Here is a 14,100-nt window from a genome sequence, read left to right as displayed (position 1 = left end):
AACAAGTTCGAGATGGACAGGACAAAGAAAGAACAGATATAATGTGCTGGAAAGAGGGAAGGAAACAAAAGCACAGAGAAAGAGCTACATCCTCTCCTGACACGGACATGAAGAACAGGACAGGAAGCAGCGTATCGGGAGCCGCTTCTCATTGCTTGGAAGGGACCTTGTTCAAGCTGTTCAAATGTTCACTCACAACCTTGATTAAGAGTTTTGTGAGCAAACAGGAAGTGTGTGTGTGTGTGTGTGACAACGTCACAACAAGGCGATGAATAAATGCCAGTGAAACATCTTGAGATTCGTTGTTTACTCGAATAACGCAGAAAAATACATTAATACTAACTTTTCCAACAATATACATCATCCATTCAAACTTTATACATCCATCTGAAATATATACACACGCTTATATTCAAAAGGTGTGCTCTGAAGTTACAGCAAAGCAAATAGTGTGGTGATCAGCTGCATTTTTAAAACTGTTGCACTGTTTAAACTCATGTCTAAAAATAGATTTCTATCAACATTAGATAGTTTCTAAAAAGACATCAAACAAGATTCTTTAAAAAAAAAGTTTTTTTAAATTCCGAAATGTATACAAGGTTGTGGCCACATAAGAAATAGCTTCTCTTTTACAAACAGCTCCATGTCATATTGAACGAAGGTGCTCTTGATAACAAACTTCATAATGAAACAGGATACATTCTGCTCATAAAATGTTGCTGCGTGCTGCTGGTGAGGCGGTCTGGCAGTGTCATGGGCCCGGCTGTGTGCCACAGCCCAGGACCTCGAGACGCAGGGCGATGCCATTGACCCACCCCCGCGGGTGGATGCGGAGGTAGCGGCCGAACAGAGGAGGATCGAAAACGCTGAGAGCTTCCTCGTCTGAATCGTTGTTTCCTGTGAAGATCTGAGGAAAGGAAACAGGAAGTGAACTGATGACCTGAACTCACACGGAAGACAGTGAGCCACTAACACACTGAACAGGATTCCTTTGGTGGGTTGTCAGCTCCATAACACAGAGTTAGTATAGTCATAATCCATAATCCACCTGTTTGAAAGTGAGGAAACTGTGTAGATTAGGCCTTCTGAATCAATGTTTAAGTGAAGGAAGATGTGCAATGAGTAACAAGGACCTGGATCATTTTAGCAGCATCACTAAGACTGGCCTTCTTTATTGGGCAAACTGGGATGTGTACCTTTTCTCTTTGGGAGCTTTCCTCCAACACACTGCTCCAGGACTGACCATCTAGACTGACGGTGACTGAGAACTCGGTCACCATCATTTGGGTCAACAGTGATCGTGCTCCTTGGGTTATGACCCCTGTGATGCGGCTTACTTTCTCCAAGTCAACCTGCAGCCACTCGTGAGGGTTGTCATTCTGGTGGAAAAAGAAGCGAGGAAACATTTTCAAATCTCACAAAGGAATACATAAATATCAAAGAACAAAGTCAAAAACAGACCCACAAACAGGTATACTGTACTGCTGTATTCATGTATTTTTTTCTGTTCATTGATTTGATTCTCCCAAAGTGTAATCACTGTCTCTGAATGAGAACTACAAGAAGATCATGCGATTATAGGATAATATGAGCAGCAATACCAAAGCCAGAAGTGTAATGCATCAAAAAGAAGAGGAAAAAAGACATCTTACAAAACAAAAATGAATAAATACCAGCTTCTGAACGAGATAGAAGTAGGCCAAGCAAATGAAAACAAAAACAGATGTAGGGATCGCCAAAGGGAACACACCACTTCCTCTCCGACAATACAATTAGGAAAAGTATAACGTAGGAAAGTGTTTCTGGCAGTGCATCGTTTTCCACTGACATGATGTGGCTGAACACAGCAAAACCTAATAACATTAACCAACAGTTAATGTGGGGATTTATGATCACTTCTAGCTTCAACTGATGCAACAAGAAAAACCCCAACAAACAAAAAATGACACAAAGTTTAACCCTATCTTAAATAACAGCTCTCACATTTTAATACAAGGAAAAGCAAACTTGAAAACTTTCATGTGAGCTAGGATAGATGTTTCCCCCTGCTGTCAGTCTTCATGCTAAGCTAAGCAAATGTTGCCTCTGGTTTGAGCTTCATATATATATATATATAGAGGGTTGTCAATCTTTTTTATCAAACTCTTGGAAGTGGTATAAATGAAATAGCGCGTACAGTATTTGTGAATTTGTGATCACCTTTGGCCTCCAGGCGTTGGCTCTGCCTTCCTTGTTGAGGCGAGCGAGCTCGGGGCTCCATCTACGCAGCAGAGATGAATAAAATGAGGAAGCAGTAAAGCTGGTGTCAGGAATCGGCCCGTTCTGGAGCCCAAGAGGGAGAGAGCAACCTGGTCACATGCACAAACACAGACATAAGAGTCATTCTCTGCACTTTGATACAGAATAATATGAACCCTCTGCAACAAATTCTGCTACTGTCGGTGTAACTCACTGTTGAGATCGCAACCCAGCAGCTCCAGACGGAGAGCAGGCTTTAGCACAAAGCTTTTGGGCTCAATCCTGACGTAGCGAGCCACAAATGGTGGAACGATGGGGTTGTTTTTCACCTTGGAGCTGTCCATGTTGCCAAAAAATGACTAAACCAGAGACACACAAACAATTCAGCTCAAACTTCAAGTATTATTAAAACTTGGTTGAGATGGGCAACCCATTACAGTGAACAATGTGTGGCCTTTACTGTATTTATTTGACAATGAAACAGCATGATGTCATGGTTATGCAGATTAGAGACCACTTCTGCCTCTTGGTACATTTAATACTAGTAACAGTAGAGGGCAAACTTTTTTCTGCTCTGTTCCGTTTCCCCTGTAAGTGATCCAGGTCTCTTGGTCCAGGCTGTAGGAGATGTGAAAGAGTGTGATGTATTTGTCCCTCAGCTTCGCTCTGACTCCCTGCGTCTGCACCCTGTGCAACAGGGTGGGCCTCTGAAGGTCAACCTAGTAACACACACATTCCAGCAGTGCTTCTGTTTTACATGTGGTTATTAAAAAGATAATACTCAATTCAGAGCTTGCTTCAGCACATTCAACACTACATAATAAAGCATTGCTTTGCAATGGTTAACAGGAGAAAGGCTGTATATCTTACTTGTATCCATGACTTTTCGTTTCTGCCCATCCAGGCATTGATATAACCGGACTGATCCAGCCTTGCCAAGCTCGGCTCCCAGTTATCTGGACACACGTGTGTAAACATGGTTATAATCCCACTCAGTGTGGGTAATTTCCTGTTCATCAAATTTTTTGAAGCTGCTTGGAGGCCACGCGACTGGGGTGTTTTTTCATTTTCTGCACACTGGGTATACATATGTGGTAAGCATTTCCTCTCTCTACAAACATTGACAAATATTGAAGGTCTTGTTGGTATGTTTACCCTTTGAAATGAAAAACAATGTCTTACCTATGTAATCTGATGCTGTGATCTGGGAATCCTCGATCCTTCCTGATTTCATCCCCAGAGGAACGACACATTCTGCATGGGAAACATTCCAGCTCAATATTGCATTCCTCAAATCCAGTACAGAACTATATATCTGTTTTTTGACATTTCTGAAAATGATGAAAAGTAGGACTCTATGGGTTTGACTCAGATATTCAATTTTGCAATATGGGAAGTCCATTGATTAAGAAGCCCCAACAATTACACAACATACTTTACAGTGTAGAGAATGTGGGGAATGCCACTGACATTATTCATACAATATAAAGTACACTGACAAGGTTGTTGGCTTTAAATACTATACAAGTGTATTGTGTTTCTTACACTATTCAACTGAACTAGACTGCTGGAATGGTGGAAAATTGAAGCAACACATTCATCATTACATTGATGACTACATGGAATCCATTATTGCCCTACACAATTTCGTTCTAAATATTAATCCTATACAGATATGTGCCACCGCGTGTACCTGGATTATAGACCAGTAGTTTAGCCCTCATGCCGGCGAGCTGGTAGTCTCCTACAGTGCACTCCACCAGCCATGTGCCGATTGTGGCGGGTCTCATCTCCACCGTGCCAAACACTCCTGAGGGACACAGAGCAATGCAACACATGCAATAATAGTCAAGAATAAAGCTTTTAGAGTTGAGAGAATATAAAGATGAAAACTACATTATTTTCTATGATTTCATTTATTTTAGATTATACAGTTGGTCATTTTAACATAATTTAGACAGAACAACCTAGTGGTATTAAACGCATAATAAGGACGTGGTTTACATGAATTAGTTTAAATATACTGAAATGTCTGTGGAGTAAATTCAATCTGATGACTAAAGTCTGGCCCAAAACATGTTTTACAGTAGGAATTGTATGGATTGCAGTTGTTTTTACTGTACAGGGCAAAGGAAAATGTTGACTCCTTAGAAGTGAAACTCAAATCTGGAAATTTAGGGGTAAACATCTGTTCATGTGTTTGTTTGTCAACAGAGAGTTTGCGTGATCTTTGGTGTAACGTGTGTCTTTATGTGTGTGTTTACCAGGGAAGAGGTTGTAGACTCCCATTCGATGTTCCTTTTCATTGCGAGCAGTGAAAGGTAAACCATGGAAGTGCACAGCGTGGTACTCTCCATCACCTCCAACATTCAGCAGGTGCCACCTGATCCCCTGGTGCTGGGCGACCAACAGACCAGGAAGTGTCTCGGCCACATAACCATTTATTGCTACGGGGAAATGCAGGCGTTATTTCTGAGATGACATTTTGGAGTTTGAGTTTAGAGTATGCTTATTACAACGTGACACCAACAATCAACCATTTTTCTCCACCTGCAAACGTATTGCTGATGTGGTACCAGGGGTCCTCAGTGTTGGCCTGACAGGGCGGAGCACAGTGCCGCCGCAGGCTCTCCTCCAGGTACCAGCTTTTAGTTTCATCAAAGGTGTGGAAGAGGAGGGCGAAGTCCTGGACGTATGACTGTGGGTCCAGACTAGCAGAGTTACAGATCACCAGTGGACCAATCAGCCCTGAATGAAGGTCTTTCTCCTGGAACATAGAAAAAAAATACATACTTTATTGTTGTCATGTATCTATAGCTCTGTTAGCAATCATAATTACAAATGAGGAAAAGTAATTGATATGTGTTTTTTTTTTGTGACACTTGATTTCTGTGCAAGGTTATACATTTTGATGACACATTTATACAAAATGAACACAGACATACAGTACATGCTGTATATCAATGGAAGATACAGTGGGAACAGGCTTAAGATGAAGACCTATCCAGACCTTGTCCACAGTGGAGTAATAAGACCCAGTCTTGCAGGCAAATCCAGTCTTGTCTGGTCCTTGTTTCTTGGTTACGCTCCAGGTATATGTCCGGGCCTCCCCAGGGGCGACAGGCTCTCCTGGCACCCCAGATGGAGCAGACGAGGAATGGGTTGTACCCTGGCGGAGGTCATAGATCCCCTGAAGGTGAAAGGAGTAAGGCCTGGATGCCTTGTTCTTGAAGACCACCTTCAATAAAACAGAAAGGACAAAGATATGTCAGCAAGCACCTACAAAAAGTGAGGATTATTATTTTAATAGCTCAGTGACAATATCACTCACAGTGAGGACATTATTCATCTCAGCTCTGATTAAAGGTCCCATAATTCCCAAGTGTTGCTCTTGCTCTCCTCTGCCTTCAGGACGGAGGAAGTATTCATCTTTGTAGGCTCGAAACACCACCTTCTTATACTCTGGCAGGAACTTCCTCATCCCTCGGCGCATCTCTCTAAAAAGAGGAGTTGAATCAATACTGCTGCTTCACACATTGGTGTTAGAATGGATTTTAAAATGCTGTTTCTTTCTGTTGTAATTGTGAACAATTTCAGTTTTCTTTTTATTTGTTCCATGTTAAAATGTGGACTTTGCCCAAAACTAGAATTTTGATCTTGTTACAAAATAACCAGATCATCCAAAACATCACCTTGTTCCAACAAACACAAATTCACTGAAGTCTTTGAACACCACAAAAGAAACATGTTGGATAAAAAAGCTTGAGGATGGCGTCTACAGAAATGTCATGTTATTTCCTAAATCAAAAGGCTATTAACATACTAACGAACCAACATTAGCATGGTAACATGCCTAATAAAAGCTATTGCATGTGATCATGAAGCTCTTTAGTATTTTATCATTCTAACATGCCAACATAGTATATTAAGACGCTCAACGTATAAAAAAGAGACATCCTCACAATTAGCATTTTAGTTTATCAAGAAAATAAAGGGAGAAAAAACAATCAAAGAAAAAGATTCATAAAGCTCAGACTGTGCATTCGGGCGGTGGAGCCTGGGCCTGTGCAGTGTTACATTTCTGTTTATGTACAAATTACACACGGAGCTTTCGAGGCGCAGGTAGGCACATTTTTTAAATTTTATACAAAATGATTTCTTTAAGATCCTGCACGGATACCTGGGTGAAATATTATTCCTACCCGGGTTTGATGAACTGGTGTGATTTTCTGATGCCGTAGTCCCAGCTGATCTCCTCAGCAGCAATGTAGTAGTAGTGGCGATTTGTGGAGCCTCCGGAGCGCGGGTCAATGTAATCCGTACCAAGTACATTGAATGTGCTGTTCACCTATTTGTGACAACAGCCAACATATGGATATACTGTATATATACTTAATGAATGGACACAATACATACACACACACACACATAGAATGGTACCTCTTCTTCATAGTCATCATACTCGAGGGACAGTTCAATCCCTGCTGTGACGTTGTGATCAACAGTGTGGTTGTATGTCAGACCCTGCAGACCTGCTGCAAGGTTTTCAGGTTGAGAGCGGACGTGGTTTTGTGGTACTAAGTTTTCATCAATCTCTTCTGAATTGCTTAGCCCTACAGTTGATTCCTTCTCGTTCAGCTGTTGATTCTTATCAAGTAAGATCTTGTTCCCTTCAAGCTCTTCATTCGTCCCATTAGTCAAACTTGACGCTTCATTCCTTTCCTCAGCGTTTACCTGAGCACCAACCTCAGTGCTATTTACCACAGCTTCTTCTCCAATCTCTATCCCTGGTCCTCCATCTCGAAAGGCTCCAGAACCGATATCTATATCTGTCCAGTTGCCGTCTGCTTGTCTCTTGTGCCTGACACCTCCTTCTGCGTCAGGTTCAGTCCCATTCGGAGAAACTGTCAGCTCCCCAACTCTCTCTATTCCCTCCAAGATATCCCGTGGGATTTCTCCTTCTCCTTCTGGTGATGTTGCTGTCATGTCCTTCAGCTGAGATGCTGAATGTTCTTCCCCCCCAGTCTCCTCAGTTTTAACACATGTGACATTTTGATTGGAAGTGTTTCCTGATTGAGTGTTGTTATTAACAAGGGTTTTCTTACACACTGGAACCAACACGGTGGGCTTTTTTGGTCTTCTGCCCCTCGGCTGTCGATCATGGTATTCAGAGTAGTCGTCTGGGATCTCATCCTGATCAACTCGGTATCCATCGCCGCCATGACGTACGCTGTAGCGGATGCTCATCCCCTTGCTTTTGAGGCTGCCATCGTAGGCACTGATCTCCCACTCGCCTGGGGGAAGACAATGTATTACTCAAGAGCGAAGCACAATACGACAATGACGCATCAAAACCTGCAACCACTGTTTTCTATATAAGCCCTCATTCAAGCAGTAACCTGATGCATTAATGTGCATAAATACATATTATTTCTCAGCATCGAGGCATGTCAGTGCTACAGGAAATCAGCTACTGAACCCTGGCTACTTCATCAGAGAAGTAACAGGGTAGCTGTTGCCAATAATAGATGTACTCTGAATTCCTTGAGTCAATGAGTTATAACTTGACAATGTATGAACTGTTTTGTTATTACAAAATGTTTTTCACTACATCTGAACTGCATTTTCTATGACAAATTATCTCAAGTACAAGATCTGTTTGGATATACTTACTTGATTTGAATACTTTCCAATTTGAAGCTAACACATGTTAGCAACTGCAGTCAAGCCATAGGAACATATCTGCAGTACTTTACTGCACCTACACTACATTCAGCTCAGCTTACCCTGCACAGCGAGCCAAAACAGGTACGTAGGGTACTGTGACATTCAGCATGATGCATGTAAAGTATTCAGTGAATGAGTTACTTACAATTTGGTTACACCCACCAACATTATCTAACAAATAAGTCTCACCCAGTTGCTCGGTTTCCATGGGAACCCGTATGCCAGTCATGGGGAAGAGGGTGAGGACGGACTGGTAAAGGCCTCGGTACTGAAAGAGGTTTCCGGTGAAGTAAACAGAGAGGAAGTTACTCTGGGTGCCCACATTGGCCACATGCCAAAAGGCAACGTCAGATTGAGTCGCTACAAACTGTCGCCCGGCGAACATCTTGCCGTTTATACCTGGAGTGAAAAGGATATTTAGAGTTATTAAATTGACGTTGTGATGGCTTAAAGTAGAATGGGCAGATCAGACGAATTACAACATACATACAAATAAGAACAAAACAAAAAACAGCTACGCCTGTTTTTGTGGACATAGAAAATGTCTTTCATGAATAGAGATAATCACTTTAAAGCAGTTATAATCAATATTTTTTAAATAAAGTATCAAATGACACTGTGGAAACAAGGTGAACGTGTTAGTACGTGTCGTAGTGATGAAGCTACAGAGAAGTTTCTTACTGTAAATGACATTAGAGTTGTAGAATTCAGGGTCTGTGATGTTTGGGAGGTTTTGGCTGGACTTCTGCATGTTTTCGTTGAAGTACCAACTTCTGTTCTCATCAAACACAGCAAATATCAGGCTCCACTCTTTATCTGGACTTAACTGCATGCAGCAGTAGATTCAGTGAAAGAGACACAGGGTGTTATATTACATTAGAGCAGGTGAGAGAGAACCCAACAGGATCTTTGGAAATAATCAATCAACAATGCGCTATGTCAAGCACATTAATTATTATTATTGTAGAGACGTTCTTCTCACCAGACGTCCTCTGGTGTCCATGGTGTTGTATTTGCAGATGAGCAGGGTGCCCACAAGCCCAGAGGCCAAGTCCTTCTCTCGGGAGACGGTGCTCTGATACAGCTGGGTCAGACACTGGGGGTCTCCCCCCAGGGGTCCATCATCTACTGTTAGGCTCCACACGTAGCTAAACGTCCCGTTGGGCGGCACTTCCATGGTGCGCAAGTCTTTCTCTTTTTAATGAGATGAGATAGATAATACAGAAAATAAAACAAGAATAAGACCACTGAAGGCAGGTAGGAAAACACAACACACTATAAAGTTTATACATTCAATTTGTGTTGCTAAAATTCATTCAAAATTAATTTAAATCAGTTGAGATTTTGAAGCTTGCATTGCTGATGTTAAACACACTATTGATGAGTTTAGTCTGTTGGTTTATGTCCTTGCGTAAGCTTACCATTTTTAGATCTATGCATTGGAAAGATCTTGGTCAAGCCATTGGGGTAGATGTTGAAAGGGCGACTGGCGAGGTTTCTGAGAGTAATCTTCACAGTTCGAACCAATGGGAGACAAGTAGAAAGCCAAACAAAAAGTGCGTCATAAGTTTGCCTCGGTTTTTCTATGATCGATAACCGATGTCTTTTTTTTTGTCGCTCATATTTGATGATGCACAAAAGACTAAATGTAATATGTCCTGTCCTCACTCACATGGATTTGATCGTTGACTTTTCCTTTCAGAAGTGGACCCATCAGTGTCTCGTTTGAGTTCTTTCTCTGAGTGAAAGATCCATCTGTGTATTCTTTATACACCGCCTTTTTATACTGGTAGCCCAGGTGATGGGGAGGTGTAACCAAATAGCTTGACCGCTCACTGATGTGTCAAAGACAAAAGAGAAAAGAGAGAAGACAATCAATTCCAATCAACTTTCACTTTCTGTTATTCTTCTTCCTTCTCCTCCATCTTTCTTACCTATCTGTGGGTTTGAGATGATGGGTGTAGTCCCAGGTGATCTCTTCAATGGCGATGTAATGCTTCCAAGTCATAGGTGGCTGTCCTCTGCTGGCTCTTGCTTGCACAATTTTAGGATTAAAGCTTATGATGTTGAAATCCTCGTCATCGTCACCGTCGTCGTACTCACTGTCATTGTACTCACTGCTGGACACAATATTCTCAGACTTGACGTGACGCAGGTCGGGTCCCGGTAGAGTCACCGGGTCAGGGCATTCCTCCACCGTGAAAAAGGCATTCATGCCATCTGAGCAGTAGTACACAATAACAACAAGAGTTGTCATTTAAATGAAGTAAATTTAATTAGAGTGACAGATTGTGCTGAGTCCAGGAGACTTATCTGGTCTTTCTTACCGTGGCTGTGAGCTTGTATCTGACAGCTCATAAGAAAGTGGCCTGAAGTAGCAGTTCTCATTTCTGCAGTGATTAAAGTCATCGGGGTCACCTCAACGGTGACTTTGCGATGGTTCAACACCTAAACAATAACAATACTAGTGTCAATTTTGTGTCAAGGCCTGACTGTTAACTTTCAAGTTAGATTTAGAGACTTTTGGAGTCTCTCTGAATCTCTTTTACCCTTTAAAATGTATGACTATTTTATGCTTTAAGACTGAAGTTACCTGCAGAGTGTGGTCCTGAAACTGAATGGAGTGGATTTTTGGAGACGTGCCGATCCCAATGAGATGCCAGATCACACGTTTACGGCCTTGACACATTGTCAAACCTAAACACAAACAGAGAGATAGAGAGAGAGGGTAGGAGAGGGGGAGAGAAAGAGAGAGAGAGAGAGAGAGAGAGAGAGAGAGAGAGAGAGAGAGAGAGAGAGAGAGAGAGAGAGAGAGAGAGAGAGAATTAGGCCACAGTCCTGTGTAGCTCATACAGCAGAGCCACTGATAGACCGAGCACAGAGTTAGCAACACTTAATATTACAACATAACTTCATGGAAAAGACTGTCTCCAGCGGTCTGGTTCATTACCGGGTAATGTAGAGTTGACGTATCCATTGACGGTGTGGTATTCCTTTTGGCCAATGCTTTTCTTGAACTTCTCTCTACTCATTCTCGCTCCTACCGCTCCATACCAGCTCTTGGTCTCGTCAAACACTGCAAACAGCAGGACAAACGCTGTGTTTCTCCTCTGACCCTCCTCTGTAAGGGCACCTGGAAAACAACAATGCAATATGTGATATTTTGCGTTCAATTCTACAGAGCAAAAAAAAATGCAGGATCTTATCTCATTATCTGTCATAATTTGTCCTATACATTTTTACTATTCTATACAGTCGGATAAACCCCTGCTCATCACGAGCGTCTCCATCCTTTGCAGGAATGACAATGTTGATTTGTTTATTGGCCCACCACTGTATTGCAGACTGAAACGTCCCAACAGGATTGGAGGAATCGTCGAAGAGTTTTGTACAGATATTTAAAAGTGCGACGCCCACTCAGTTAACTGATTCCCTCACTTTTCTTCAGCACCAACATGAGGCTCACATTTGACGTTTTGAGTGACAGTAACTATGAATGTACCACACACTGACTTGTTTTGCAGATGAGCAAGGCACCGATGAGTCCTGAGTTCACATCTCGGACCGCGTCCACCTGGGATGAGTAGGAGTAGGTGAGGCACTCTGGGTCACTGAGAGTAGGACCGTCTTTATGGCTGATGTCCCACACATACTTATAGTAGCCTCCGGGAGAGACAGCATCGTCCTCCTTCTCCTTGCCTGCTGTGGAGTCATCGTAGCCGGCTCCTGGAAAGAAAAGACGCAGCATGACTCCTCTGTATTTATTCAGCAGTAGAAGAATGTCAAAGCAGGAAAATGGTTGTCACACGAATGCAAGTAAAAAAAAAAAAACTACAATGGCGTTACAGGAAATGCAACAAATAAATAAATGATATTGTGTTTTGGGAACTTTCGCCTTTTTTCCTGACAATATGTTTTTTATAGTGAAATTGACAGTGTGTACTGCGGTAAAAACATTGCCAAATAATTCACTGACTCAGGATAATTCGCAGTAATGACCTATGTCTGACATGAGTAGACACACCCACCCACAGGCAGCAACCTTTTATTCACTCTTAATATCACATGCTGGTGCGATTAGATTCGACACCTCAATCCTGGATGCAACAGGTGCAGCCTTTCAGATTATGATGAACTCCATTATAGGAATCTAACCTTCGGCAGTAAGACATGAGCTGTTTACAAGAATTGGCTACTTTGGATCTACAGCAGCATTAGGACATATGCCAATGGCTTCTGTGAAGGGAATTAACTTTCAAAAGCTTCTCTGATCAAGGATTATAAATTATTTCCCTTGCAGTTGGGTATTGTAATTCAAAGGCACCTAAAATGAGTCATTATGCTGTAAGACTGACCAAACTGACCGTTTGGCTCAAACATGCTGCAGTCAATCTGCACACACAAGATAATGATAACCGTTGCACGCTGTAATTTCGTATGAATTAGGAGTCAACTTTGTTTTTAATCTCTTCATGAAACCTGACTGTTTGCCTCTGATATCATTCTGGTATAGTAGCTATTTGACTTTTACATCATTGCTTTTTCTGTGGATCTTTCTCATTCTTGACCCCAACATGATTTCAGACTTCAGCAAAAAAACAACAACACAAAAAGGATGTGAGTAAGACGATCTAATTTGGATTCTTCCTGAAATTCGTAAAAGTCGGATTGGACCAGTAAGTGTTGCCATCGACTCATCTAAGCTTTAACATGGACTTCACAATGAAAAGTGATGATGAGTCAAAATACTGAGTCAAAAAATAAAGTATGCCGCTGACTAATGTTGAGCTCTGGCCTTAGAGAAAGTAAAAAAGATCACAGGATGACTGCGGATCACTCCATTCAGTTTTCTACCTTCAGACTGTTTCCCGTAGGTGATCCCCACAGGGCTGATACTGTAGGACTGGGAGGCCAGGTTTTTGAAGTGGATCACCACCCTGTGACCAATCTGAGTAACAATCACTGGGCCTTGAATACCTGCAACCAGAGGACACAACGTTCTTATGAAAGTCATACATTTGACCGCATACTCTAAGACAAAGGGTACATGCTCTGAAACAAAACGGACAACTGTTACATTTTGTTCCTTGTGGTGAAACGTCAGGCAATCGCTATATTTGTCTACAACATCATGATTACAATCACATTATTCTTGACTGGAAAACTGGAATACTTTCCATATAACGTGTGGTTATTTTGTTTGTTTTATTTATAAAATGAATGGACAGGCTATTAAACATTAGTACACAATTATGATGAATTAACACAAACTTACGACACATTTGATTGCTTGAGAAAATGAAGAATACCAAAAGAGACATACCTGTCCATGCTGGCTTTGGTTTGGGCACACTGTATGTAGCATCTGTATACTCCCTGTAGACTGCCTTGATGTATTTTTGAGGAAGATCTCTGCGTGTCCTTTTAGAAATCAAAAGAATCAAAACAATGGAAGCAAATAGATCAAATACTCATTTGTAACAATAACTACTCATAAACAGCTCTCTAAACCAATGGATTAATTACTTGTAAATGTGTTCCTTAAAACACGAGCTTGTATTGGAGCATGAGCCTAATCGTACTTAACCTAATGTTCAGTACTAAACCAGCCTTTGGAAACTGGAAGATGTCTAAATGCCATCCCGGAGTGATTAGTTTGAATTAAACAGAGAAATGTTCACCTCTGGTCGGCCGCAGGGTCAACACCGTCCAGGTAGACGTAGTCCCAACCGATTTCTACGGCTGCTATGTAGTAGACTCGTTCCGGCTGCTGCTGCGCCTCTCTGGCGGAGCAGCGCAGCAGCAGCAGCGGCAGCAGCAGCGTTGCGGCTCTCATCGCGGTCATCTCCAGCGTGTCCAGGGTCAAACAGCGCCGGGCTCTGCTGCTTCTCGTGTGGGCTGAGACATTTAAAGGAAGGAGGGCTGGGGGAGAGGAGTAAAGGGGCAGCTGAACATGCACGCGGGGGCGTGAAAGGCGCGCGCGCTCTGCTATGGTACGATCAAGTGGACTTTCATTGTCCAGTGGGAGGAATTTGGCTGGGACTCATCGTGCTAAAAAAAAAAATGCAGTAAACTCATGAGAGAAAAGCACAAATAGCTACAATGATGTCATATCAAGTAGCCTAAAATATATAT

The 14,100-nt window shown here is 42.1% G+C and overlaps 1 protein-coding gene across 1 annotated transcript; it reads right to left on the bottom strand.

Moving 5' to 3' along the window:
• Window positions 1–292: 292 nt before the first annotated feature.
• On the bottom strand, window positions 293–14,067 carry f8 (coagulation factor VIII, procoagulant component). The gene is made up of 27 exons (XM_068595434.1): window positions 13,647–14,067; window positions 13,289–13,386; window positions 12,820–12,942; window positions 11,479–11,691; window positions 10,916–11,098; window positions 10,559–10,662; window positions 10,293–10,413; window positions 9,900–10,185; window positions 9,638–9,800; window positions 9,387–9,474; window positions 8,948–9,159; window positions 8,647–8,791; window positions 8,155–8,364; window positions 6,679–7,532; window positions 6,441–6,586; window positions 5,570–5,735; window positions 5,249–5,476; window positions 4,789–5,005; window positions 4,503–4,685; window positions 3,932–4,048; window positions 3,421–3,492; window positions 3,109–3,194; window positions 2,802–2,957; window positions 2,453–2,597; window positions 2,200–2,348; window positions 1,197–1,379; window positions 293–907 (listed from the first exon to the last, which is right to left on the bottom strand). The coding sequence occupies exons 1-27, from the start codon at window positions 13,808–13,810 to the stop codon at window positions 752–754; spliced, it is 4,968 nt and encodes a 1,655-aa protein (XP_068451535.1). The 5' UTR covers window positions 13,811–14,067; the 3' UTR covers window positions 293–751.
• Window positions 14,068–14,100: the final 33 nt, after the last annotated feature.

The sequence above is a fragment of the Clinocottus analis genome, unplaced genomic scaffold (assembly GCF_023055335.1).
Source record: "Clinocottus analis isolate CAN_PGR_092001 unplaced genomic scaffold, fCliAna1.0.p SCAF_10, whole genome shotgun sequence".
In the NCBI taxonomy this organism is placed as follows: Eukaryota; Metazoa; Chordata; class Actinopteri; order Perciformes; family Cottidae; genus Clinocottus; species Clinocottus analis.
The sequence above is the reverse complement of the archived record's forward strand: the minus strand, read 5'-3'. Positions and strand labels throughout refer to the sequence as shown.

Excerpts from the sequence above, each read along its gene's own strand:
- f8 (XM_068595434.1), bottom strand. The coding sequence starts at position 13,810 with ATGACCGCGATGAGAGCCGCAACGCTGCTGCTGCCGCTGCTGCTGCTG. Across the intron at positions 9,801-9,899 it reads CATCTCAAACCCACAGATAG|TGAGCGGTCAAGCTATTTGG; the intron begins GTAAGAAAGATG and ends TTGACACATCAG. Across the intron at positions 2,958-3,108 it reads ACGAAAAGTCATGGATACAA|GTTGACCTTCAGAGGCCCAC; the intron begins GTAAGATATACA and ends GTGTGTTACTAG.